This window comes from Pollachius pollachius (assembly GCF_949987615.1).
Source record: "Pollachius pollachius genome assembly, chromosome: 6".
NCBI classification, from domain to species: domain Eukaryota; kingdom Metazoa; phylum Chordata; class Actinopteri; order Gadiformes; family Gadidae; genus Pollachius; species Pollachius pollachius.
Window position 1 is genome coordinate 10,835,123 of NC_136939.1, and position 27,317 is coordinate 10,862,439.

The 27,317-nt window shown below is 44.8% G+C and overlaps 1 protein-coding gene across 1 annotated transcript; it reads right to left on the minus strand.

Moving 5' to 3' along the window:
• Positions 1–1,709: 1,709 nt before the first annotated feature.
• Positions 1,710–7,866, minus strand: msantd2 (Myb/SANT DNA binding domain containing 2). The gene is made up of 4 exons (XM_079738585.1): positions 7,411–7,866; positions 3,752–4,010; positions 3,064–3,127; positions 1,710–2,922 (listed from the first exon to the last, which is right to left on the minus strand). Exons 1-4 carry the CDS (start codon positions 7,840–7,842, stop codon positions 2,025–2,027), a joined length of 1,653 nt encoding a protein of 550 aa, XP_079594711.1. The 5' UTR covers positions 7,843–7,866; the 3' UTR covers positions 1,710–2,024.
• Positions 7,867–27,317: the final 19,451 nt, after the last annotated feature.

Below are 27,317 nucleotides of genomic sequence, written 5' to 3' on the forward strand. Positions count from 1 at the left end.
ATATCTCCAAACAAATTAACATTTTGCAAGTTTGCAAATGCCAGTTGCTCAATTACGTCAATATTCTTAAATATATATTATATTGATATATATATATATTTATATATTGTGATTCCATATAGACATATTCAACATGAATTCAATTTAACCTTAACAATCCATTCCTGGCACATTGCACATGTTCTCGGAAAACAAAGTCACTGAATACTGGTCAAGATTATTCCTCATGAGGTTGCTGGTCATTGAGTTTGACTATAGGCCCTAGATGTGCACAATTTATGTAACACATTTGCAAAGTTAAAACTGTTCAGAAGGTAAATATCCCACTTGAATCCTTTCCCCTTCAAATGCTTCAAATAATGTCTGAACTAATGTGTAGGCCGATAAAATATTAAGGAATATTCTCTTTTAGCAGGAGACTAGAAGTGTTTATCAGAGACCTTTTTAAAAAGGGAAAACCGGAGTCATTTGTTTTTCTTATGGCTGACATTCCTTGAAATTACCAATAGCGACATATAATGTCCCTCTAGCGTTGACCAAAGTAGAAGCCTCAGAGATAAGCCCCAACCTGATTGTTTGGGGGAATGGAGATGTCGACGATAAGAAAAGGTTAAGACACGCCAGCCTTGTCATTAAAGTTGAATTCTCTGTGACATAGACCAAAAACGGTCAGCACAACCTCTGACTTTTTTTCAAACTTCATTTCCCACAAGCCCTTGCAACATCCGTTGGCAGAGTTGGTCATACGTGCAAAACGCAGAGGCAATAATAACAACGCATGACTTATAAAGAGGCTTTGAGAAAGTGTAACTTCGACTGAGTCAGTCAAAAGCAGAAGGCAGATTCAAAGCACTGAAAGCACTAAAACAAAACAGGGAACGGTATTCTTCCAGCACAACCGTTCGCAGCTCACTCTTGATTTCAGTGGTTGTACAGGAGCCAGCCCTATTTCCTATTTACTTGCGGGCTCACATGTCACCAGACAAGTCTGGCAATGCAAGATTTCCACACACTCCACCCACTGCCTTGGCTGCTACATCCAAAAGACCTGTATATACTCCACTTTGATGATGGAATGCTATGCGTATAGCATTTCTGCATATGATTTTGTCTTATTGTGGGTTTGAGGAAACTATTTACTGAAGTCATGGATCTGCTTTCACATGGTATACATTCATCAATGCCCCCTAAAATCCCAGACTGAATTCAGATTGTAATTCTCCAAGTTCTGTGTCTGATGTGCATGAACTGCTTTGGGTCATTTCAACAGTATAAACATACTGGATATGACCGGCGGTATACTGCCCCCTAAAGGTTAATGTAGGTATTGTACTTCACGGGTGCATGCATTCCAGTTCATGAGGACCAGCACAACCAACATCTTGCATATGCATGTTTGAAGTGAAGTATACTGAGGCTCTGAAGAGGTAGACGGATGCATACAACACTTCAACGAGTCACCTGACACCTCACTCCCTGATGGCACAATACCCGTTCAATAATTATAGTGCATATGCTGACTGAAATAATTCATAACCTAGTACATACACTATGTTTACACTAAGCCAACGTTGAAATGTATAAGGATGCATTTGTGGGTTTTTTTCAAGCAACATCCCATTCTAAAAATGCATTCACATGAAATAGTGCCATGTAGGCCTTCCATTTGTGAATCACTGCTAAATTTGAGGTTATAATAATGTGTTTTTAGCAATATTCAATGCAGTCCATTCAGGCAAACTGTTTTGATGTTAAAAAAAAGTAGCTGAAGTGGATTTTTGGTCAATTATGATTTTTTTTTAATGAAACGATTTGTAAAAAAAAACCCTTAGCCAGTGTTCCATGGTGCATTTGCTGCATTGTGCGTTCATATAATAAGAGAAACATTGAATAGGCAAAGGAAGCAAAATAGCAATGCCTCATAACAGACAAAATTGGTCACAAACCTCTTCCAACCCCTTTTCTCTTTCCGAAACGAGATTCAATCCCCCCTCCGAGAACAACAAAAACCCGCTATGTGCCCATCAAAAGAGCTCCTTTTTGTTGTACTTCAAAGAATAGCCCACGGCAGTTTCTAAGCACTCCACCAGGGAGCCCGCCGAAAGGAAGTCCAGCTCCACCTCCACAAACTTGATGTAAACTGCGGCCCGATGGGGCAGGCCTTCCCCACCGCCACCACCACCACCCCGACAGTTCTCCTGCAGGAAGCGTGTGACGCCCGAGGGCTCGCCGTGCAAGAACTGCTTGCCGACGCCCTGGAAGTGGTACAGCAGGGACTGCTGCAGGGTCCTGTCCTCCGCTATGCCCAGATAGCAGTACGTGATCCCGGGCCCCCTGGTCCTTTCTGCCAGCCCCACCGCCGTCGCCACAGCCGCCACCGCTTCCATGTCCTCCACGCCCCGGTTATCTCCCGACCACGGAGCGCTCGAGTCTGTGGCCGGCGTCAGCCCGTCGACGGCCTCGTAGCCCACGGCGTACAGTCCGTAGGTCTTGGGGACGTCCCCCGGCAGCAGGTACTGGCACACCCCCGCGGCGCTGCCCGCCGCTCGCGTCTGCGCCACGTGGATCCAGTCCACCTCCATGTGGAGCTCCAGGCAGCGCGCCTCGCTGATGGTGATGTCCAGGAACTTGTAGTAGACGTTCTTCCAGTTCATCTTCTGCACCTTGGTCATGACCACGCGGCCCTCGGGCTTCTCGGGGTTGAAGAACTCGCGCAGCCGCTTGCCCAGCGGCACCTGGGAGCTGATCTCGGCGTGGTGGTAGCGCACGTCCTCCCGCCAGCGCGTGTTGTAGCCCACGCCGAAGATGGCGAGCTTGTTGGAGAGGTGCAGCCGCGAGAACTCGGTCCACGTCTGGAAGTGCTCCCACTTGAGCTGCACCGACTCCAGGATGCGCACCACGTTACGCATGGTCTCCCGCTTCCTGTTAGGGAGATGACGATGTCGGAACAAAACACGGTGGAAACTAAAGGTCATATTATGTTTCTCTGTCGGCAGGCACGCAGAGAGATCCAGGTTAATGCAACAACAACGTGTTCCACATTGAGTCAAACTTGAAACTTACTGCGTTTTTTCTGAGATCTCTGCTTGAAAATGGAGAACTCTGTTTTTAGGCACCTGGATTTCCTCTGGAGGGGACAGAAGCACAAAGAGGTCAGACGTCATTATTCCTGTACTACTCAATTGTACGCGCACACATACACACAAACAAATGCGCACTCACAAACACACACACAGTGATTAAGTTGTGGCCATGACATTGAGTACCTTTGTTATATTGATTATTTCTATTACATCAGAGTATTGATATGTTACTGGAGGAGAGATGAAATTACATTAATTACCCTGGCTGGGTTAACAAAAGCAGGAGGCCTCACATGCTAGCTATCAAAGAAAACTATTTTAACGCAGACAAACACGGCACAAGAGAGGAGTGTAATGCTTTATATCTGAACTTACTCGGCTCATTATACAATCAGTTCACTTGCAGCAAATCTGTAAGTATCCTACAGCAAAAAACAATTTCAATGTGTGAGCAAATACACAAGTCAGCTACCGAGCTGGCTAGCATTCAAGGGATGATTTTAAGGGAAAAACAGTACTCCCCCTTGCTCCCTTAAGTATTGCGACACCCTACTCCTTCACGGGAAAGCGCAAAATCTAGGGTTAGGGCTCAAATCTAGGGGAAGGGGGAGAAGTGGGACAGGGCTCTAAACACCACTTTCGACCAAATCACACCCCGACTCTCTCACCAGCCTCCATGTCTCCCTCCTGGAAGGCTGAGGCCAGCACCTGGTTGCACCAGTCCTCCTGGGAGAAGTCCTCCAGGGCGCTGGAGTCCGACTCCATCTCCTGGTACAGCCCACTGCTGTTGATGAGCACGGGGGCACAGCCTCCCTGGGAGTCCCACCCCCCCTGGCCGAAGACCTTCTCCAGCTGCTCGATGGAGTAGCTGCTCTTCCTCTTTCCGATGCCGTGCTCCTTGACGCGGCTGTAGCAGCGACGCAGCGTCTGTGGGTGACACCAGGGTGGCGGTGAGTACAAAGCAAAGGATTTGGAGAGAGGGGGGGGGGGAATCAGGAGTCATTTGTCACTTTCTTAAGTTGTTGTACTCAGTTAGCCCAGACGGGGTGTAGTTTGTTTAGTGTGGCAACGTGATGCGTTTATAAAGGGATCATGAGCCGGTTAAAACACCACCCTATAATATACACCCTTTATGTGTCATTATTTATTTCAGCCAACTCTCACACATTGGGTGTTAGACTCACGCAAATGACCCTCTTCACACACTCTCATGCCATAAATCCTACATCTGAAATGACAACCTATTTCGCAACCACACAATTTTTTTGGCATATTATCATGCGATGGCCACCCAAGATGCGGTTTGAACCGTGCAGCGCTCTTTGATCCCGACTTAAACAGACAGAGAACACGCTGTAATACTGAGTTCAAGCATTCCTAGTGTTCTGATCAGCCAACAGTCATTTTGAAAGTTAGCTAAATAACGGGGGCAACGTTAATTGCTTACCATCATCATAAGATGTGGCAAGTGGATAGTGGCTTAAGCAGGTCATTAAAGGCCCTGGTGCAATAACAACCCCTATGTCATGCCTGCTGCTAAGGTTGAGGACTCAAAATGCACGACACAAAGATTATTTTCCAAGCAACAGGTTTTTACTCACACAAAGCTCTGGACACATGAAACACAAGGCACAAGGTGCACGCGACAATAGAAACAATGATCGAGCAAGGAACTGAACCAAGGCAAGGACTTAAATACACATGACTAACAAGACATAGGAGGGCAGGGAACAAGGTAAAACATTGGACAAGACAACAATCAACCTCAAACTAATAACTAGACTCAGGTGGGCAGGGAACAAGGTAATGACAAGGATAGTAGGTGGGACACAGGTGAGGGGCGGAGACACAGAATCACAAGACAAGGGAAACCAAACTGAAGCACATGGATAGGTCAACGAAGAACGGGAAGTGAATCACACAACACAAACCAGGAAATACACAAGGGCTAATGCAAACATAAAAAACATAAATGTAAACATAAACACATAGCAACTGAAGACTACAAACAAACACATGAAGTTCAAGCCCAGGAGAAACCAATGAAAAACCAAAATAAAAGTCCAACACATGAAACACAAACCCAGAACCCTGACACCTACTACCCAATAAAAATGTATTCTTAAATATATCTATTGGTCAAACTCTATTTTGAAAAAAATAATATACCTGAAATGAGTGTGTGTTACTTTAAACTAACAAATTAATTTGACCTTCAACAGATAAATAATATTTCATAATAATAACATTAAAAATATATGTTATTATTATGAATAAATAATAACATAAGTATTTTTGTTTTGGGTCAAAAGGCATGTGCCTTTCTGGAGTATCTGTTTGGAGTTGTGGGATACAAATTCTAAACCTATGGGCAGGTTTTTAAAATGGTGGTGACCCAAAACGTACCCCAAACGAATGTGATGTCATATCTCACTCCTAGGTTTTCTGCACACTTGGCAGCCCTGCTGGTTACTTCTAATGGAAGATGAGCAAGTGTGATTTCGATGTCTCTCAATGGCATAACCGAAGCGTTGCGTAGCCAAACGATTGCAGCCAAAACTGACTGCAGCCATAACTTCATGTCAACATGGTTTCTACATGGCTTTCTTGAAGCCTGGACTTTATTAGAGCACTCTAGCAGGCACCCCTGGTATGAGGTTGTGGGTACTGATTTCATTGGTGTGTTGCATCACGACCATTCCCTTCATATTTTGATCTTCTGGCCTAGGCAGCCTGTTGTCATCTTTTTGAAAACAAATTTGTTCTCCAACCCTGATTGTAGACCATCTACAAAGCTGCCATGTCTAACGTTTTGACTGTTCTACTTACGCATATCAACCAGTTCAAACACTCACACGCCATACCTTGTATTTCTCACGCTGAGAAATCCAAAATACGTAAATTTACTTTGAAGCTGGAATCGCTGTGAGCTGATGGTGTCTCTCAACTGAAGCGGAAGGTAACGGAAGGTATTAGGGGACCACCTCATTTCTGATCATTTCGAATTAGTTTATTCTAGAATAAAAAACAACTATTGAAATCAAAGGGGGATTTACGGAATTAAGGGGATTTACGCTAGTGTCATCACTTCATTGGGCACTTTGCTTCCATGATGTGGGACAGAGTGCACTGCCACGTTATTTTGTAACACCCATCGGAGCAGATCTCATTACAACTTAGTGGGGACCACAAACATGGAATATGTTCAACAGGCATTTCTGGAGGGGACGTCAATAATATTACCAACGTATATCAAATGATCTGTTGTAGCTGACCCACAGCCATTTATAGTAGGAGAAGACAGTGGAGGAGGAAGTAGAAAAAAAAAGTGGAGGAAACAGTGGAGGAGACAGTGGAGAATACAGTGGAGAAAACGGTGAAGAAGACAATGGCGGAGGCCGGGGCAAAGACAGTTGAGGAAACAGTAGAGGAAACAGTAGAGGAGGTATAGCAGAAGACAGTGGATGTGAAATTAAGGAAAGCGTAGAGGAGGCAGAGCAGGAAACCGTAGAAAAAGGGAAAAAGCAGAAAGCTTTTAGTCGAGCAGCCGCCTTTATGTGTACTTTATTTGGCCATTCATCACACACACACACACACACACACACACACACACACACACACTGAAAAAGGGGGGCACTGTTCTTTAAGACTATACTGAGGTTGAAGTTCATATCCATTGTATGCATTACATATTTATAAATAAAACGATTTATTTTATTTGTCATGTTGTGTTAATCAGTTATGAACCATTAGTTACAATAGCTGAAAAGAAACGGTTTAATCGATAATAAGTGTGTGGGGACTAGGGCTGAAGGTTCGCCGCATTTTGCTCTGGGTCGCTCCGCCCCCACCACATAACCTCACTGACAATCGTGACACTTTTTCGAGACACTTCGGAGCCCTGCTTATTTCCTTTAATAATCTATCAGAATAACAACTGGCGGTTATCTAATAAGGATATTAAAGGTGGCAAAGTGGTACACTTGACATACTGAGAGAAGTAAACCAAAGGTGTGTTGTAAACAGACCAGTCAACCAAACATCCCATATGCTATGCTACGTTTCTATGTTTACCGGCAGATTAATTTAGATAGTCATTTATCAGTCTATGTGCAAGCTGAATTCCTGCTATTGCTGTATGCCATTCCAACAGGCTCAGTGCAATGAAGCAGCATAACGTTCATTGAATACAATCCCACAAACCAGCGATCGGCCCATCCAAGTTGCAGGACTGTCATTCGCTCGTGTATTAAAGCAATGAATACAATACGGATTTTTTGGTCGATCGTCTAGTTTGATGTAGAGAGCTGCACCCTCTAACATTTACCTTCATCCTCTCCCTGCACTGGGATGGAGTCCGCTCGTACCCGAGCTCTGCCAAGGCCCTGGAGACTCGTTCATACATTGCAGGACCGGGAGCCTTGCCCGAGAACACCGTACCCGCCACCTCCAGCTGCTGCATCCGCGCCTCCGTGAGTCTTTCGTTCCCCCACACTGCGATGAGGGCGTTTGTTTCGGACGGGGTCCAAGACATTCCCCGGCAAGCGGTGAAGCTATTGGAGGATGAGGCCAAGCCACTACGGCCTGCGCTTCCTGAGCTCACGTTCAATGGCGAAAAACGATTTGGCGTTGAGGGGTTGGAATGGTAGTGATTACTGTCACTCAAGTCCTCCGATTCCGGAGATGGTACCTCCGTTTTCGGTATCTTTAGCGGCGTCGATATGTCGAGAGAATGCTCAGTGTTACTGGACGCCGCCATCTTGCCTCTGTTGCTAAGGGAAGGGGAGGGGGTGTGTGTCTGTGTGTTTGGTACCAGGTGGGAGGATGCAAAATACGGATCCGTTGAACGGATCGCACTACTCACGGATATGACTACTATCATACGTTAACAGTGCACTAGGAACGATATTAACCTTATTGTACATGTAGATCGTTTACAACTTTAGACCTAATGCACCATAAAAAATGAGAACTTTGCTAATTTAAAATATAAAATCTGGTTAAAAGGGTAGGTAACCTAACCTACTCCCCGCCAGGTGTCCTATTGCCCCTCAGATTTTCATGTCACACCTGGCTGTCTGAAGGCACGATATACACGATATAACTGCAGACCAGAAATAGACCAATTTAACAACAAAACGACTGTCTATGTCCCGCTCCTTCTCCTTCCTCCAAACTAAAACAAAGCAAAGCAGCCTGAAAAGGCTTGTCCAAAAAAGTAAATCCTTAGTCACTAGGGATTGGGGATAAAGTAGGCCTAGTTATTTTGTTATGTTGTGAGTACATTCACGATAATTAGCTATCCAGGGGAACAAACCCTACCCATCTTCCACCCCAGGCTGAAAAAGCATCTGTTCAGACTGCGTTATAAAACCGATAATTATGATATAGACCTATATATAGGTATTCTATATCATAATTATCGATGATATAGACCTATATCATCGATATGGATATATATATATACAGAGGTTAAATTGGGCCGGGGCTGTCCGGGGCGGAGCCCCGGCACATAAGCGGCCGGGTCTGGAGTTCTGCGCAGCAGATCAGCTCCAGCCGATTTTGGCAGTCTGCCTAGTCCATCACGAGCAATGTTGTCCTACTCATTTACAACTTTTCCATTGCAAATCTATGTTGTTTTAAAACACAATTCTAAATAATGGAGTAGGGATAGGCTGGCCTAGACATCTGGAGCAAGTTTGAGAAGTAGGCATATCGCGCACGAAACTTGCGCAGCAGCTCCTCCTCCCCCCAGATCAGACAACACAACGTCAAATCATTCTAACGGTCATCATCAGACATAATTATCGTAGTAGACAGGTGAATGGCGAGGTAAGAGAAACGAAATTAAACCAATAGGCTAATATCATTAGATATGGGCTTGCATTTTCATTAAGCAGGAAAAATTAACCTTATGCCTGCCACACACATAAAGATAATCGGGCTGATTTTGCCCCGATTTTCCCCCTTCCGACCACGGACAGACATCGCCCGATTATCTTAAACTCTTAAGATTATTTTATAAGATTCTCTTGTAGTGTGTGATGTGTTAAGAGTGAAATTCGGCCGACAATCGGCTCCGAAATCAGTCGGCGCCGATAATCGTAAGTATTAAACATGTTCAATATTTACGATTGTCGGCGGAGAACGTTGTGGTGTCAAATCGTCTTGTGTGGGGGGGAAGCCGACAATCGGGACAAATCCTAATGTGTGTGGTGTGCTGTGTTTGGAATATCGCAGGACACCACACACAATACGATCAAAACTGTTAAATCACAGATTTTTTATCTTCATGTGTGGGGTCTCTCACAGATAAAAAATCGGTTGAGATTTATAAAATCTTTATGTGTGTGGCAGGCTGACATGCAGGGATAGCCTGCTACTGGTATGTCAAATGGCAAGCGCTAGTTAAAAAGAACAATGCTGCTAATTCTAAATGATTTAGCAAGTAGTCTATGCGATCTCCGAATCACATTTCTCATTCCTAGCTGGATGAATTTCAAACTTATTTGTATCTATGAATTGCAGTGCATTGCCTAGGCTATTTATTTGTGAGTACAGTAGGTCCTGTGATTTAATGTTTGCATATAGGCTACACAGCAGGTTAGATTTAAAAGCCACCAAACATGATGGTGACGTAGCCTATCGGCTAGCCTTTAAGAAAAAGATAGCTTCATTCATTCATTCATTCAAAAGTGTAAAGAACGTTTGATTACATCATTATATAATATGAACCATTTTAAAAGACATTCTATCTACTTCTTAACTTAGGGTGAAAGTCAACAAGTGAACATTTCAGAGATAAAAGGTAAACATGAGTGGAACAAAAAGGAGGAAGCTTACAGATTTCTTCAAAAGGTGGGCAGCTGCTATCCAAGACATAATTTTGAAATAATTAAGCTAGGCCTGTGTGCAGAAGTCACTGTAACCAAGCTGTGATTTGTTGCTAGATCTTTTCATCCTGATAGTGTGTCTGTCATGTCTTAAGTGCTGTCTCTTCCTCCACTAAACTAAAAATGCAGAGTTGAACAGAACAGGGATGAGGATGGAGCTGAGGGCAGAGGAGATGAGGCTGGACAGGGCAGAGGAGCTGAGGATGGACCGGGCAGAGGAGCTGAGGATGGACAGGGCAGAGGAGCTGAGGATGGACAGGGCAGAAATGAGGACACTGAGGGCAGAGGAGGTGAGGCGGGACAGGGCAGAGGAGCTGAGGATGGACCGGGCAGAGGAGCTGAGGATGGACAGGGCAGAGGAGCTGAGGATGGACCGGGAGGGACAGGTGCAGATGAGCATGTAGGTGCAACTGACAACTTCCCTGACTGCTGGAAGAGACAGCAATATGATTATTTTAAAAAAACCTACCCATTTCTTGTGGCAAAAAATAAAAAATTGGGATGTGAAACATGCAGTGCGGCATCATCACTTGGGGCAGAGAGAACAGGTAAACTCAGATACACATTTTCCAGTGAATGGCAAAACTGCAGAGTAGGTCCATATGGCAGTAGTACAGAGAAGCAAATGAAATCTTTAAGAAAAAAAATAAATGAACATAGTGCCTCCCAAAGTCACAAAATTGCAGAAGATATACTGAAAAAACAAGGTGAGCAAGCTCTTGAGTCAAGTTTTTTGAAAACACAAGGTGAAATTTTAGCATCAACTCACAATGTCTTTAGAACAGCGTACTACCTGGCAAAGGGCAACAGGCCTTACTCTGATCATCCTAACCTAGTAGAGCTACAGAGGATGAATGGTGCAAATGTTGGCCGTGTACTCCATTCCAATGTCACATGTGCAGACATAGTGCATTTCATATCTGTAGAGATGAGACAGGCATTACTGAATAGTATTAAACAGACTCAGCCAAAGCTCACAGTTATTGTGGATGAAAGCACCTCATTCAGTAAGAAATCGTGTCTCATTGTGTACCTCAGAACATCTGTCCATGATTCTGAGCCTCTTACGTTCTTCTTAGATTTGCTTGAATTAGAAAGTACAACAGCAGATGGAATCACTGGTGAATTACTCAAATGCCTCTTAAAACATGGTCTTCATGAGGATTTTCTAAAAGAATGTCTGGTGGGTTTCTGCTCTGATGGAGCTGCCGTAATGGTGGGGAAAAAGAATGGAGTGTACACACAACTTAAAACTAAGTTCCCAGGTCTCATTGGTTGGCACTGTCTGAACCACAGGTTGGAGTTGTCCGTGTCAGATGCTGTGAAGACATGCACTGAGACCAACCACTTTACAGCTTTCCTTGACAAGTTGTACTGCCTATACCATCAGTCACCCAAGAACCTTAGAGAACTTGATGCTGCAGCTTCTGAGGTTGGTGTGTGTCTTAGGAGAATCGGTAGAGTCTTAGGGGTAAGGTGGGTGGTTTCATCTTTCCGAACAGTGAAAGCCATTTGGATGATGTATGCTGCACTCCACAGTCATCTCACAGCTGCAGGTCAAGATGTTAACAGAACATCAAGTGAGAGATCTATGTATTCGGGCCTAGCTGTTAAATTGAGTTCGGATGCATTTCTGAGGAACCTGGGACTAATGATGGATGCACTGGAGGAACTCAAAGACCTGTCTGAGGCCCTGCAGGCCAGAGACATTAGACTGTCTCAAGCAGTGAACCTCATTAAAAGACAGACTGATGTGTTTACCGCCATGAGTGAGGATTCAGAAAATGGCCCCTTCTATAGAAAGGCATGTGAGGCAGTGCAGCAAGGGTCTTTCAATGGCATAGCACTTCATGGTGATAGAGGGCAGAAGGTCATCAACCCAACCAAGTTTTATGAGGCCTTATGCCAGAGCATGAAGGAAAGAATGGTGAGGAGTGAAGAGGAGTCTCTCTTCACCAAGATTAACATCTTGAATCCCGAAACATGGCCGAGCCCTCTACCTGTGATGTATGGGGAAAGTGAGTTGAGGGAACTCTGTGACCAGGTAAAAGTTGGTTTCACTGGAGTGAAACAAGCTTACCGTGAGTACAAAAACAAACCAGACACAATGCAAAAGGCCCTTCTCACACTTAGACATTCCGTTAATACCATTTCTGTCAGCAGTGCAGAGTGTGAGAGGGGGTTTTCAGAGATGAATAATGTTGTGACTCCATTGAGATCCAGATTGAATGTGGAGAATGTGTCGGCTTTGATGTTCATTAAGCTGGTTGGCCCTCCTCTCAAATCTTGGAAGCCTACCAGGTTTGTCAGAAAGTGGGTGGCAACCAGAAGGTCAGCTGATCACTTGGCCTGTAGGAAAAGGGAAAGTAATGATGTGGTATCTCCATATCAGACCATATGGGAGGTGATGAATTAGATGCACATGATGCAGTGTAAATAGAAAATGTAGTAACAAAGGGATTACCATTGCCCATTATTTGTTCAAATGTTTGTTTTCATCCATGTCAATGTACCTTAAAGACATATTGTTTTTGTTGTTTGTTTTTGTGAAAATAAAATCAGCTCTTAATGTGACCTCATCAAACACACTCAAAATCTACAGTGTACATATTAAGCAACATATAAAAAATGCTAATTTCTTTAATGTACTAATATAACGACTATCATGGATTTTTTTTTTGCAACCTTAATTTTGGCTCTGCGTACTCTGCGTATGGGGAGCGGCGGCCCCTCTGGATCAGAGCCCCCCCACATATAAAATCCCAATTTAACCACTGTATATATATATATATATATATATATATATGTGTGTGTGTGTGTGTTTATACCACAGTCTGGGGGAATGCTCGATTCTGATTGGCTGCAGGGTGTGCATTAACTCCTGATATACGGACACCTGCTAAGTAGTTCCAGTCAAATTGTCTGTTCAGCCTTCAAACGAGAGCTGGTAAAATGTTTGAAGGCTGTAATCAGAAAAAGTGTTTATATGCTATAGACCCTATGGCATCTGTGGTATAAAGGCTGGGACGAATTTCAAATTATAAATATGTACACTTTATGTTGAAAGTATAGACCGTCGCGTTTTCCCATTGAAACGAATGGCGCAGTGATTCCGTCTTCTAAACGAGAGCTGGTTAATTGTTACAAATGAATTAAACTGTAATCAGACAAGGCGGTTATACGCTAGAGCATATAGTATCTGTGGTATAAAGGCTGGGACGAATTTCGAATTATAAATATGTACAATGCATAACGTTAGCTCTCTGGCTCATTGAGCGGACTAGAATACCTCCCGTTGCCAAGTTGTAGCTAAGGTCCGTCCTAATTACTGGAGTAGTGAACAACGATCCGTTGCATAAGAACCTTACGGGAGGGTAATGGTTGTTCCAGGAATTAGTCAAACCCTCAGGCGTTACCAGGGAAACAAAGTTATGGCTTGTGAAAAACTTTATATTTGGACTGTAAAACGCATGCATGGATCATGCAACGGATCGTTGTTCACTACTCCAGTAATTAGGACGGACCTTAGCTACGACTTGGCAACGGGAGGTATTCTAGTCCGTCGGCTTTAACTGCGTTCCCGTTGCTATGGTTACTCATTTTTGAGACAGGCTGATACGATACGCCAGCTAGTGCATCAATTGAGAACAGTGAACAGACCATTGGACTGGAACTACTGAGCAGCTCGTATATCAGGAGTTAATGCACACCCTGCAGCCAATCAGAAACGAGCATTCCCCCAGACTGTGGTGTATATATATATATATATATATATATATATATATATATATATATATATATATATATATATATATATATATATATATATATAGTAGCACTTAAAGCATTTTGCTTATTTGATACATTTTACGTACTTGAATGATTCTTGCACTTTTTGGGTTATATTTTCATTGTTGAATGCATTTATTGTAATTTATTGCATTTATTGTGGCATCTGCTCTGCGATGCCAGATGCTCGGTAACTGCCCTTTCCCCACAGGGGTCACGACCTGGCCACAGGATCGGCACAATCTTATCGACAAGATCCACTCACCCTGTCTGTCCAAAAACATGGTTAATGACTGAAGGTTAGAGTGACTGACTAATCACTCTAACCTTTACCAAAAATGTCTGTCACGAAGTTGTCAAGAGTGGAAAAAAGACATCTCAAAAAAAGAGGAAGAAAAGGATAGCTACTATTTTCTTCAAAATCCAACCAAATTTCGTTCAGTTAAATGACGGATGATGGTTGATATTATAGCTTGGTTTTCACAAAGCGTTGGATAAATATTCTGACAAATTCAGCTGTGCACAAGCATGATGTTTAAGTGCTTCTCCGCCTGTTTTAGAGATCCCCAAAATGTTTGATTATGGGTCTTTAAAGTCAGAAACATGGCATCGCCTCTGTTTGCCGCACCATCAGCTTGTTCTAAAGGCGCAGAGGTTAAGCTATCTGCATACTCATATTATGTGAAACGCCCGGGCAGACAAAATTGTAGAATTCATTGCATTTGCATGGTCGTTAGGAGACAGTCATGTTCATGCTGTGGACAGGCACAGACATAACTTAAAATGAGCGAGATGCCTCTTTTAGTATTTGAACAAACATTAAGGACGCAGGTTTTAACTTTACTCCAGAATAATGTTTTGCTTGATGTCTTAAACGTACAACATTTGGAGATAGATTTCATGATAATTATAGTGCGTACATTCACCGACGTATTATTAGCATATCAATCCATTTTTTTTCAAATAACAATAGATGGACAAAAAATACCCACGCAAGGTATTACATATGTGGATGATTAAAGTGGATTTCCATTGCATCTCTGAAAAGGCTGGGTCATGCAAGGGTTGTGCTAGTTATTTCCATATGAATCGTTGAAGGTTGAATCCCATGCTCAGTAATTCTCCTGTTCATAGGGGTCTGCATTGGTGCATTCCCTCAGACTTGGGGAATAAATGCAGGCTTTGTTGTTAAAGAAAAGAAACCTCGTCTTCTATCTGCATACATTAGGGAGACCGGCTTGAATGAAAAAAAACAGAAAACATTGAAAAACTGCCTTTGGGCTGATGAATGCAATTTAGGACCTTTTTTTTATGTCTTCATGCCTTTGATTTGGCCGCATCTGCTACCTCTGTGGAGCAGAGTAGACAAAGATAAGTATGCTCCCTAAAGTGTAGCACCAACCCCTCCCCTCCCTCCGCCCTCCCCCCTCCCCATAGACACACATACCTCGACGAACGCTACCTTCTAACTCCCCCAGATGCAAAATGACACAGTAATTATCAGCTTAAAATGCAGGCTGTCACCTTAAATTCGACTCTATTCTCTCTAACGTCAAATGATAGGTTCATTTACCACTGGCCGCTTTCTTCTCCCGGTAAATGTCCCATAAAATTCCAAGGGTGGCAAAAGTAATATGACAATGTGAAATCCCATTTGATAATTCAGCAGCAGTCGTGTGGGCGTTATCACATTGGTTTCCAAAGAACCTCCAAAAAAGAATGAAAAGTTTTGCTCTCTCTATTTTCGAGACAGAACTTTCTAACCCGGTTGTAATGTTTGTTAAACATATTCCTTTTGTAGTCATTTTAATTTCCAGTATTATGAAGATTCAACACAGGCTTCACCACACCTCACAACCCCATGAATGTAGTAGTGTAGACTGCAAGAGTGTGCAAAATAATGATTCATTCCGCTCACTGAAGGTTCTAATCCATATAGAACCCTATAGCGGCGCTGGTAAATCAACCATGGAGTCAAGTGTGTCCTTTCAAGCCTGCCGTTCCTCCCGTGCACCCAGACCCAGCCCCAATTGCTCCTCATGTCATGGAGTTGAAGATTGAACCATCATCAGTGTCAGCGACGCAATGTCATCTCTCTCTCTCCCCCCCCCCCCCCCCCCCCCCAGTGTCTGAGTGCTCAGATGGAATCAAGGATCAAGGTGCAGAGGAAGGGGTAGGAAATACCATTATGTGTGCCTACTGTGTTTCCACGGTGGCTGATTGCACCAGGTGTGTCAGCTCAAGGAAACCATTACTCGGAGAAAGTATGAACTCACTAAAGTATGAAAGGACACTGAAAAGTTAAAAGGGTTTGGGAAAGGTATAAAAAAAAAACTGTTTTTCATAGTAAAGGAAAGCTGGGTGAATCCTTGAAACCACAAGAAAGAATTGATCAAAACTTTAAAAAAATGATTCCTATGGCCTTCAATATACCGTGAATATTTACTTTAATATTTTCTACAATAGCACATTCCTCAGTTTTATCCAGGTGTACTTTTATTTATTTATTTTCTTGTTTATTCCTTTATTCCGGTGCTTTTCCCGAAATGTGCTGAAATGTTGAAAACGTTGTTTACAACATCTTTAAAACATTTTGTAATTACAAGTCGTACACGCTGTCTGTTAGTGTTTCATGAAGTGCAAAAAATAACACAAGCAACGACAATCAAACAGACAACTCGATCGATATCACAAACCCAACTCTACTCACCTCAAACACAAGGGAAGTCCTCGTCTCCCTTTCATGCCTTCAAACAAAGACGGCTCTGCCGATTCCTCTGAACTCCCCCCCCCTTTGTTTTCACCAATCCCGAGCCCTCATGTCCCAACATCCCTGTATCATTCCAATCAACGTTTAGCTCCTTAACTTCCGCCAGATGGGTCCTGTGGTGAAGACCCCCACACCCCCCCAGGGCTATCCCCCCACCCGAAGCCAGACCCCCGAGCGGGGCCCAGGTGCTGTCCCTGAGCGGGACGGTGGAGTAATTTGGCCCACCACACCCCAGCACACACACGCATACAGACACACACACACACACAGACACACACACACGCACACACACACACACACGCACACACACACACACACACACACGCACACACACACACACACACACAGACACACACACACACACATACAGACACACACACACACGCATACAGACACACACGCACACACACAAACACACACACACAAACGCACACACACACACACACACACACACACGCATACAGACACACACGCAAACAGACACACACACATACACACACACGCACACACACACCGGAACACACATATGCACATGGGTACACACGCACAAACGCACACACACTTTCACATACACACACACTTATACAAAGGGGTGGCATTGGGGGGGGTGGGGGGTGGAAGGGGCTAAGCCATGGGGGCTTTGGACATTAAACATTGTCTCATTAGCTTTGTTCAGACCAGACAGGCGACCTAATGAGAGGCAGTGTAATGACCGAAAACATCTGATCTCCACCCAGGCCAAACAAAACACCCAGGTAGGACCTGGGGTCAGGGCCAAAGTCATGTCATGCCTCTATGGCTCTGAAAGGGAGAAGAGTGCAATGTATGCGTTTGCGTGTGTGAGTGTGTGTGTGTGCGTGTTTGTGTGTGTGTGTGTGTGTGTTTGTTTGTGTGTGTGGAGGGAGGGGTAAAGTAGTAAGGGAATCCAAGTTCAAGTATGTACAAAGGAGCATGAGCTGGAGGACTCCAGGGGTCAAGGGTGGAACTTTGTGTTCATGGATACTTCATGACGGTGTCCCTTAGTGTTTTTACCTCACAGGGAGGGTATTCTCTCAATGGGGGGTTCCTGGTTGTTGTCGTTGTTATAAATTTCATATTTATGATAATTAAAACACTCCATACTTAAAAAAATACTTTGTTATGCACTTTTTAAGAATATGTTGCTCCAGCCACTTTGTTCATACTATTCCCACAAAACCTGATAAAAATGTACACAACATTTGGTTGGTAGGTTGGCTTCATTGTTTGCATCTTGAATCAAAATCAAATAATGACATTGTATTTGTAACATCATTATTGAATTATTTATGTGTTATTATTGTTGCCATTCATCTGAAACAGTCGATTTGAATGTCACCTGAAATTAACACCAGATGGGAAACATTACCCAATTACATCTAAATATCACAGACAGCTTCATTAATTCATTATATTTCTCATTAACATCTCATGAATGTTCAATGATAAACCCAATAAGACAGAGTCGTGCTTTAGTTAACTTTGCCACCAAAATCACAAAAGATCAGAAAGCTGATGTATAAATGTCCGTCATTCATTCCTTCGAACAGACTTTGGTATATTTTGAGAGGTCACTATATTTGTCATGTCATTACCTTTATATTGGGAGTTATTAGAAAATATATCTTAATTCAGGATCCAAAAAATGACTATCGTGACATTTCTATCAAGCTTTATTGCAATATAATCAATCACAAACACAACTGAGTTTTTCCACTTTCAAAATCAATGCCGATCATCTTTCCCCAGTCAGCAATAGCTCTCACTTGATATGGATCCGATTGTCAGCATTGCACAATTCCCCAAAACGTCAACCGTGGAAGACGCAGACAATGGAAGAACAATCAGGGACAATGGACCCAGGCCTATTGGTTTGTGTGTGTGTGCGGGGGTCTTCCGAGGTTTGCAGTGATTCATGAGGTGTATAGGCCTACGGGAGGAGGAGTTGGACGATGTTGATGGCTGTATGGTGAGTCATTAAGGGATATAGGCTGCTGAGGTTCACTGGGGGGCCCCAGGTGTGGAGCAGCTGGGGTTGCTGGGGCCCTCTCTTGACCCCCGGGGTCTGTCCGCAGCTCAATACGCCATTACCCTCCCCATCTGACCTGTCCGCTAGCTCCATCTTCACCCCTTCTCCCCCCCTCCCCCCCCCCAACCCCTCTCAGATATCTACAGAGGCCACGCTCTCTGTAGAAGGCCTCTCTGAAGGATAATTGCCATTAGTGTCACACAGTCTAAAATAAAGTCACATTTATTAGTGTGATTCAAAGTATCAGCATTTGTTTCTATTCTGTTACTGTTGGTATTCAGTTGGAATTTATGTCTTTGAGGTTGTTGAATTTGCGATATTGATATCTTGGTCATGTTTTGTTGAAGTTACAAACAAAAAGTCAACAAATAAAATGCAAGATTTGTTATTATTGTCACATGAACAGCTGCACGTTACCCTTCCTGTCAAAAAATGTAACTTTTCATCATTAAAATGTTACAAAATAATAGACTAATACTCCGGTCATGCAAGCATAAGGTGAGTGACAAGTTTATAATTTTCAATGATTAGAAACGGGCAAAAAGAAGGCGAGCAGAAATCCCGAGGCCAGAAACGAACCAATGTTGTCGTCCATACCATGTCAAAACATTCCAATAGCATACAAAATGCCCCTTTCCTGCGCATTCAATCGCCATGCGGTATCAGACACGTCTGCCACTGATCCTGATCCTAATGCGATTGAAATGAGATGGATAAATGTGTGCCAGTTCCAGCCATCATCTCGCTCGCTCTTCCGGCATAATAATTCACTGTCAGCACACTTCAGCGGCGTCATCGCGTTGGTGCACCTGGTAGGATGAAAAAAATATCAAAACATTTCACACCGCCCGCTGTCTCTCTCCCCGTCCCTCAGCCTTGATTGATGACCACAATAAATAATACCAAATAATAATAATAGGATTTTTCACTCTCAGTGTGCAACTCTGTTGTCAGCCAGACAGAAAATTTGATATCGTCTGGAATGGAAGAGTGAGAGTGGGAGAGTGACAAGAGATTGGGACTCTATACCCACATGAAATTTTGATAGGGTCTTTGTGTGAGGGGGACATTTTGTGTGTCGTGACATTTTCCTGGAGGTGAAAGGTCGTTGACCCACAGTCCACCAGGCAGATGGCAAGCTGCTTATTTTTCAAATGTCATTTTATTGCATTTTGATACCCCTTCGTTGTAGAGTGACAACAATAATGCAAATCAGCAGCTAATATAACCAGGGTTTGACGCTAACTGTTATTGAAGGCCCACGTTGTTGTAAAGTTTACTGTCATCATAGCCACTTTTAAGACCTTTTTACTTTATTTTGCAATATCTTTTTCCAAAATAAGGAACAAGGATGAGACGGCTCCATTGTATCCAAAGCAGAGTGTTTTTGCACAAACGTGTTCCTCCCCCGGACAACAGCAGGACAGCTGAGGCTGAGATCTAAACATGAAGATGACTTATGGGCCAGAATAATGAAGAAGAAAACGAGCATGACTGTCAATTGCTTTGGGCTTGTGTGTGTGTGTGTGTGTGTGTGTGTGTGTGTGTGTGTGTGTGTGTGTGTGTGTGTGTGTGTGTGTGTGTGTGTGTGTGTGTGCATGCTAGTATCTGGATGTCTGTGTGTTGGTGAGCTATAGAGAGTGATGAGTGATGCATACTTGTCTGTGTGTGTGACTGATGACTGATGAGTGGTGTGTGTGTGTGTGTGTGTGTGTGTGTGTGTGTGTGTGTGTGTGTGTGTGTGTGTGTGTGTGGCGGGGTCCCCACTGTGAGCCTAATTAAATGGCGCTGGGAGCAGAGGGGGCCCCGGCCCGGCAACGGGCCGGCACCCAGCGTCGCACACTTCATGTCTCCTGCACCCCGGCTCCCGCCGCCACCTTTGATTAACGCCCAACGCTAATACCCCACCTCTCCTCCTCCTAATGCAGCCGCACATGTGACCCTTCTGGGGTCGAGAGAGGGAGAGAGAGAGTAGATGGAGACGGAGACGGAGAGGGAGAGGGAGAGGGAGAGGGAGAGGGAGGGTGAGAGAGAGAGAGTAGATGGAGACGGAGATGGGGAGAGGGAGAGGGAGAGAGAGAGGGAGAGGGAGAGGGAGAGAGAGGGAGAGAGAGAGAGAGTAGATGGAGACGGAGATGGGGAGAGGGAGAGGGAGAGAGAGCAAGAGAGAGAGAGAGAGTAGATGGAGATTGAGAGAGAGAGGAAGAGGGAGAGAGAGAGATAGTGCACCATGATTAAGGTGCTATCAGCTACCAGTTCACAGCTTTAAGTGGGCAATTGAATTGTAAGAAGCCATGCATTTGCAATCAGTGTCATGTGGGGTTATCTATCTATCTATCTTTCTATCTGTCTGACTGTCTGTCTGTCTGTCTGTCTGTCTGTCTGTCTGTCTGTCTGTCTGTCTGTCTGTCTGTCTGTCTGTCTGTCTGTCTGTCTGTCTGGCTGGCTGGCCTGTCTGTCTGTCTGTCTGTTTGCCCGTCTATCATACTATACTCATGCTCAACTCCCAGCTAGTTTAAAAATTGTCTACTCTAAAGTGAACCCTTAGTCACTTACCAGATCAATAACAGATCACCTGAATATCTTTCTGAAAATACATAAATGGTAGGAGAATATTGTTTTTTGAATTTTTAAATGGTGTTTTATTCTTAAAAAATATCTAACTCTACAAACCGACAGTTTCGAGCTTTAAGTCCTGAAGAAAAGGTTGCCCATGACATCCGCAACACACACACACAGACACACACACACACACAGACACACACACACACACACACACACACACACACACACACACACACACACACACACACACACACACACACACACACACACACGCACACACACACACATGCCAAGTGTGTGTTTGTGTGAAAACAAAAGCGAGCACTTGGACACATGGGGGAGGAGGAGGCTGCATGCATGCCAAAAAAAACACAAAAACATACACTCTCACCCACTGTGGCCAATCGGTGTAATCCCAAATGATGCAAACCGGCTATTATACACCCGGTGAGTATCATTAAGATTTGGGCGGCGTCGCTGTGCACCAGAGAGGGCCTCGACAGCTTCCTGAAAACACTCTTAAGGCACCGGGATGAAACGTCTCCTGGTCTCTCCAAGGTTGGCTCTTGACAGCGTTGTCGTCGTCCTTGCCTTGTTGCATGCCTTTCTCATTTCACACATAATCCCTCTATTCCCGGGCAACAGCGCCTCAAACTCATCTGCGGGCGGTAATTAGTCCTATCGCTGCCACTCTGGAGCCTTTCAGGGAACGTGCCGCTGGGACGAGGTGTGCATAGTAGTCATAGATGATGATAACCTCAAGGACATTGAGCACAGGGGGATGAACGAACGAGAAGGAGATCCGGAGGCAGAATGGGCCTGCTTATTTCTTGTTTTAATTAGAATGGGTTTTCAAGGAGATTTGAAGAGATCTGCATTGGTTGTTGGCCAGGATTACCGTACCGTCCGTACAGGGTTGATGTGTTTTGTGCCCGACTTGTAACTTTGTCAAAGGACACCTCGCAAAGACTTTGGCAATGGATTGGATTTTTGCCTTTGAGAGCCAAAACTGGGAAGATGTTAAATATGTTATGCCCTATACTGAATTAAGTTGCGTCTTACATGACCTCCCGCTGGCTGAGAAAATAAGTAGAAAATCACACAGCCGGGAGCACTCCTATTCCTTATTTAAACATTGCTGATCTTATTGTATTATCCATTGAAGATTGAAATGTGACATTGGAGGCATATGCATGAAAATACAGACGATACAGGGACCTTGGCTTGGGAAGAAACTAACTTTGTGACAACACACGAACACGCTGACACACTGTGCTTCTCCACTGGCCGCATGGCCTTCAACTGATGCAACTAACTGTCAGCTCTCATTTCAACATGGCGTGGTGCCACGTCCTCTTCATTAACTCCTACGGAACTCACTGCCCCCACCACTCCCCCTACCCTCACCCCCACCCCCACTCCCATCCCCCTGCCTTTCCAGTCCAGCCTCCCCCCAAATCTTTTGTTACGGTGCATGGAACCCCAGATGATGCCCTGCTTGGGTCGTCCATCAACCCCGCCCACCCCCCAGACCCTGCCTATGGACTACCCCGCCCCAACTCCCTGCCCATCCTGTGCCCCCCGCCACCACCCAAGCATACATATTTACCAAGAGCGGGTGGACCCTGGGGTTGCATAAAAATACCGCAAAAATATGTGGAGGGGGGTAAGGGGATGGGGGGGCTTCCGAGGAAATCCGAATTTTCCACACCCCATGTGTCCCCGTTTCTTTGGCCAATATTCAAATCTGATGATAATAAAGAGGGCCCAGATTCCCCCACAGTAATGGTCCCCCGGGGCCCCCCCAAGCTAATTAAAGGGCTGCCCCTTCCAATGAACACAGATCACTTAGGGGGCTGGAAAAGCAAACAGCGGTGTGTTTGTTCCTTTAGAGATTAACAAATACGGGGTCCTTAAGGTTTGTTTAGGTATTTAGAGGTTTAACACTGTTGAGTGGAAAGGTTGTCTCTTTAGGTCATGGTAAATTGGATTTAGGAGAAATGTTCATCTTATATGGTGTTAACGTCAAACAAAAAAGTTTGTATAAAAACAAATGCATTTTCTATTCATTTTTCATTCAGTATTCATCCCCCAGCTTTGTTTTCATGGAGAAAGCCAATTACTTTAGAGTCTTTCTTAAGGCTAAATGTGTTTACGTGAGAGGTAAGGAAACAAACCTTAATCACCTGCACAAAATAACTGAGCACTGTAACACATTTAAGTCTAGAAAGAAATCTAATTTATAACTTTTTTAACGATTACAGCTCAAAATACTTCATAAACCCACATCCCGATGAATTTAAATCCACTCGTCCTCAATCCTTAAAGTAGCCGACGATGAAAACAAAAATGGGGATATTTTCATACCACTCCTCGTCATGTTACAATTCCCTGATTCTATGGTATACAATAGATCAACTTTTTGATGTCTAAAACGTTGACAAGCAAAACATGGAGCATGGAAGCATTAATATAAACATAATGGTTATGTCCATCTTTTTTATTCAATATGTATCAGAAATAAAAAACACACACAAACACACACACACACACACACACACACACACACACACACACACACACACGGACAAACGGACGGACGGACGGACGGACAGACAGACACAAAACATTTCCATTCTATTTGTTCTCATCTGATAATATGTGGGAACTTGCCATGCCGGTGTATCTGTGAGTCGTCGGCGATGACCCTGCGTTGCTACCCTAAGCTCAGAGAGGTGATGGTGCATCAAATCTTAACAAGGCCTTTCATAATGAACCCAATCAAATGCTGGGTGGCTTAACGAGAGAACACGCTCTGCATTTTGCCTGCTTGCTTTTGTATGCAAATCAGTGTGTGTGTGTGTGTGTGTGTGTGTGTGTGTGTGTGTGTGTGTGTGTGTGTGTGTGTGTGTGTGTGCAGGGCTTGGTGATGGGGGGCTGGAGGGTGGAGGTTGGTGACAGGGTTGAGAGTGGGGGACTCTTCAGAGCGGGGTCAAGAAGGTCCTCAAAGCTTTGTGCTGTGATTTGTTTTACCAAAATGTGTGTGTGTGTGTGTGTGTGTGTGTGTGTGTGTGTGTGTGTGTGTGTGTGTGTGTGTGTGTGTGTGTGTGTGTGTGTGTGTGTGTGTGTGTGTGTGTGTGTGTGTGTGTGTGTGTGTGTGTGAGCATGTGTGTGCTCATATGGGCATTCATCTGAGCTCAGCTGAGTGTTTTTCAAAACTTGAGGTGAGGTACGGCCCAGGGCCTCCTTAAGAGTCTTTGGACTGAAACTTTTGACTGAATGTGCCGTGTAATGAAAGCAGTGGCAGAGGCCCACTTTCTCTGCGGTCTCGTTTCATGTTTTCGCCTCTAGTTTGTATAAAACATCCAGTCTAACGAGAGGCCTGCTGTGAAGGGCCATCCACTGCCTCATACAAAAACATGGAAGCAATCACCAGGACCCCACTATTGTTGTCACCATTCAAAAGAAACATTTTCATCAGGGCCTCTTCCAACATCCACTCCTGCCCTTTTAGCCACCAACTATTCTAGGAGGGGACGTTTTTGTAGTTCTTCCAGCGGTACACATCCTACAGTCCACAGACACACATTGATCCCAGCCCCAACATTAGGGGAAGAGCTTGTGTTGAATTGCAGTTTCGTTTTGTATTCCGTGGGCTATTGATTCTATTGGCATCTTTATCGACAATAAAGTCCTGTATCGCTCGAGACAAAAAAAAAGTACCACATAGAGATGGAAGACAGAAGTGCGCGTACACACACCACACTCACTCACACACACACGGGTCACTGTAAAACCGACAGCGGTGTCTCTGTGATCTCTGCTGAAGTCTTGACACTGGCTGTAGACAGAGCCCCCCATTATACAGGCCTCGGTCCCTTCCTGAGACGCCCCATATTACAGTCCCCCCTGAGAGCTAATGGTTTCAGCCTGGAAGATCTGAGGGCCCGCCGAGGGCCGAAGCTCTGGTGTGTGTGTGTGTGTGTGTGTGTGTGTGTGTGTGTGTGTGTGTGTGTGTGTGGAGGGGGGGGGGGAGTTAGCATCAGGGACCAACATGGGCCAGCAGGACATGCAGAAAAAAAGGCATGTGTCTTGCTGTCCTAATTGCCTTTGAAAATGCCATTGACTCTAGTTTATGGAGAAGGAGTTTGTGTGTGTGTGTGTGTGTGTGTGTGTGTGTGTGTGTGTGTGTGTGTGTGTGTGTGTGTGTTATGAGGATAGAGGGGGAGATCTGGCAAGGGAGGGTTCCCCTTTGAGGGGCTTTTGTTAAGCTGGGGTCTGGGTTGTTTTAAAGTCACACATGCATGCGGGAGCATACATACACACATGCACACACACACAGTCACTATGCCATCCGCTTCAGAGGTAGGAGGTTGCTAAATGGCAATCAGCTGGGAGCGGGCAAACACAGGGAGAGCGAGAGAAAGAGAGAGAAAGAGAGTGAGATAGAAGAGAGGAAGTAAGGCCTGTGGGTGGCAATTTCGCCAGCTTATTAAGTCTGAATGGAATACGGTTGGATATGAAGTTTTCCTTGTCTCCCTTTTAAACCGCCATGGTGCTGTAGAGAGCTAAAACCATCAGTAGAGGCTGGTTAATAAACTTTAATCCAAGAAGTCTCTCTCGTCACACATCATGTCACATGGACCGTACACTGTATTTCCTCATTTAAAAATGAGATAACTTGCGTTCTGTCTGGACTTGCGAAGCTCTAGCTTCTGCGTTATCTTAACACCCACTGTGTTTTCCCAACCAATTTTATGAGGCCTGACCACCGCGGACACAGTTAACCAAGCAGGGGCCACATTTCTGGGGCCCCCTGGTGAAGATGAATGGACCGGGGGCCTAAATGAAGAGGGACGCGTCCACAATGGGCCCGTCTTGTTGTGCTTGTCTGTTAATCATTTCCAGAGCCCCCCTGACTTTAATAAAGCAAGCATCAAAGAGTATAAAAGAACAATTTGGGCTGCCCCAGCTGTGAATAGCAAACCCATCAGGCTGCACAATAGCTCAGTCACGGTTGCCATAATTCAGCTTGTGATCTCGGACACGCCCCCTTCTCGCTCCCCACATCTTTGTTAAACTCGGCACCCGTCAGGCACGCCTATCATTTACCTCTCCCCAACCCTTCCTCATGGGGCCAGATGGCAAAATCCATAATGCAGGACCCAACCCCAACCCCCCACCCCGACATTACTCTCACAACTGCTCATTATTGGTCAGCCTCCAACAACCCCCCGCCCCCATCCCCATCGCCACCTCCCTCCCCTGCCCCGCCCCCTACATGGCTAATTACACTCAGCTTTGTCGCGCCGGCGTGCGATAGCTTTGCGCATAGGGAGGAGGTGCCAGCACCTGGGGGGGCTACCTGTTGGGCCGCGCCTGACTCATCAGCCCCCGTGGACAGCATCGGCGGGCCCAGCTGGTTGGTCCGCACGCAGGGGCAGTCAGGAGGGGGAGGATGGAGGATGGAGGAGGTGGGGGTTGGACCTGCTGATGCACGATGGGCCAGTTTGTTTTTGGCGTGACACATTCAAGCTGTTTTTTGCACATACATAAGCAGGGGGAGGGTGGGGGGGGGGGGCATGATATGCATAAACAAATGCCTCCTTCATTGTGTTCTGAGCGTCTCGGTTTATCCACAGGAATTGCCGATCATGGCGTTATTCTTACCCTGCTCTGTGGCTTTTATAGTTGAGGTCTCTCTGTTAGCGCAGAACGACAGTTGAGCTGGATGGCTTTTGCTTCGAGGCCCTCAAGTCGATATATATATCTGTTTATGCATTGTTTTTTATCGTAAGTAGGCCATTTCTGTAGATATACGACAAGATATGGTAAAATCAACCGACGGCAGGTAAACCAACCGTTTTCCGAGCGTGTTATTTCTCAGCGTAATTGCCACTAGCCATCGATTTTTCACAACACACACCTACGGATAGGCAATGGTTACTTTGAAGTTTGTACGCACCACGGGCAGCCCAGCTGGAAAGCAATCAGAGTCCTCATCCCCTTCAAATATCAGGGCTGACAAATAACTTATCATTTGCTTTTCTGTTCCAATCAATATGACACAGAGCCTTTCACACTTTTGCACCGCAACATTGTGTGTGTGTGTGTGTGTGGCTGTCTCTCTCTTTCAGTCTCTCCCTCGGTCACTGATTGCGGTAAACTCC

Coding starts and splice junctions, on each gene's coding strand:
- msantd2 (XM_079738585.1), bottom strand. CDS start 7,842: ATGGCGGCGTCCAGTAACACTGAGCATTCTCTCGACATATCGACGCCG. Junction 3,128..3,751: donor GGAGGGAGACATGGAGGCTG/GTGAGAGAGTCG, acceptor TGTCCCCTCCAG/AGGAAATCCAGGTGCCTAAA. Junction 2,923..3,063: donor GAGATCTCAGAAAAAACGCA/GTAAGTTTCAAG, acceptor TCTCCCTAACAG/GAAGCGGGAGACCATGCGTA.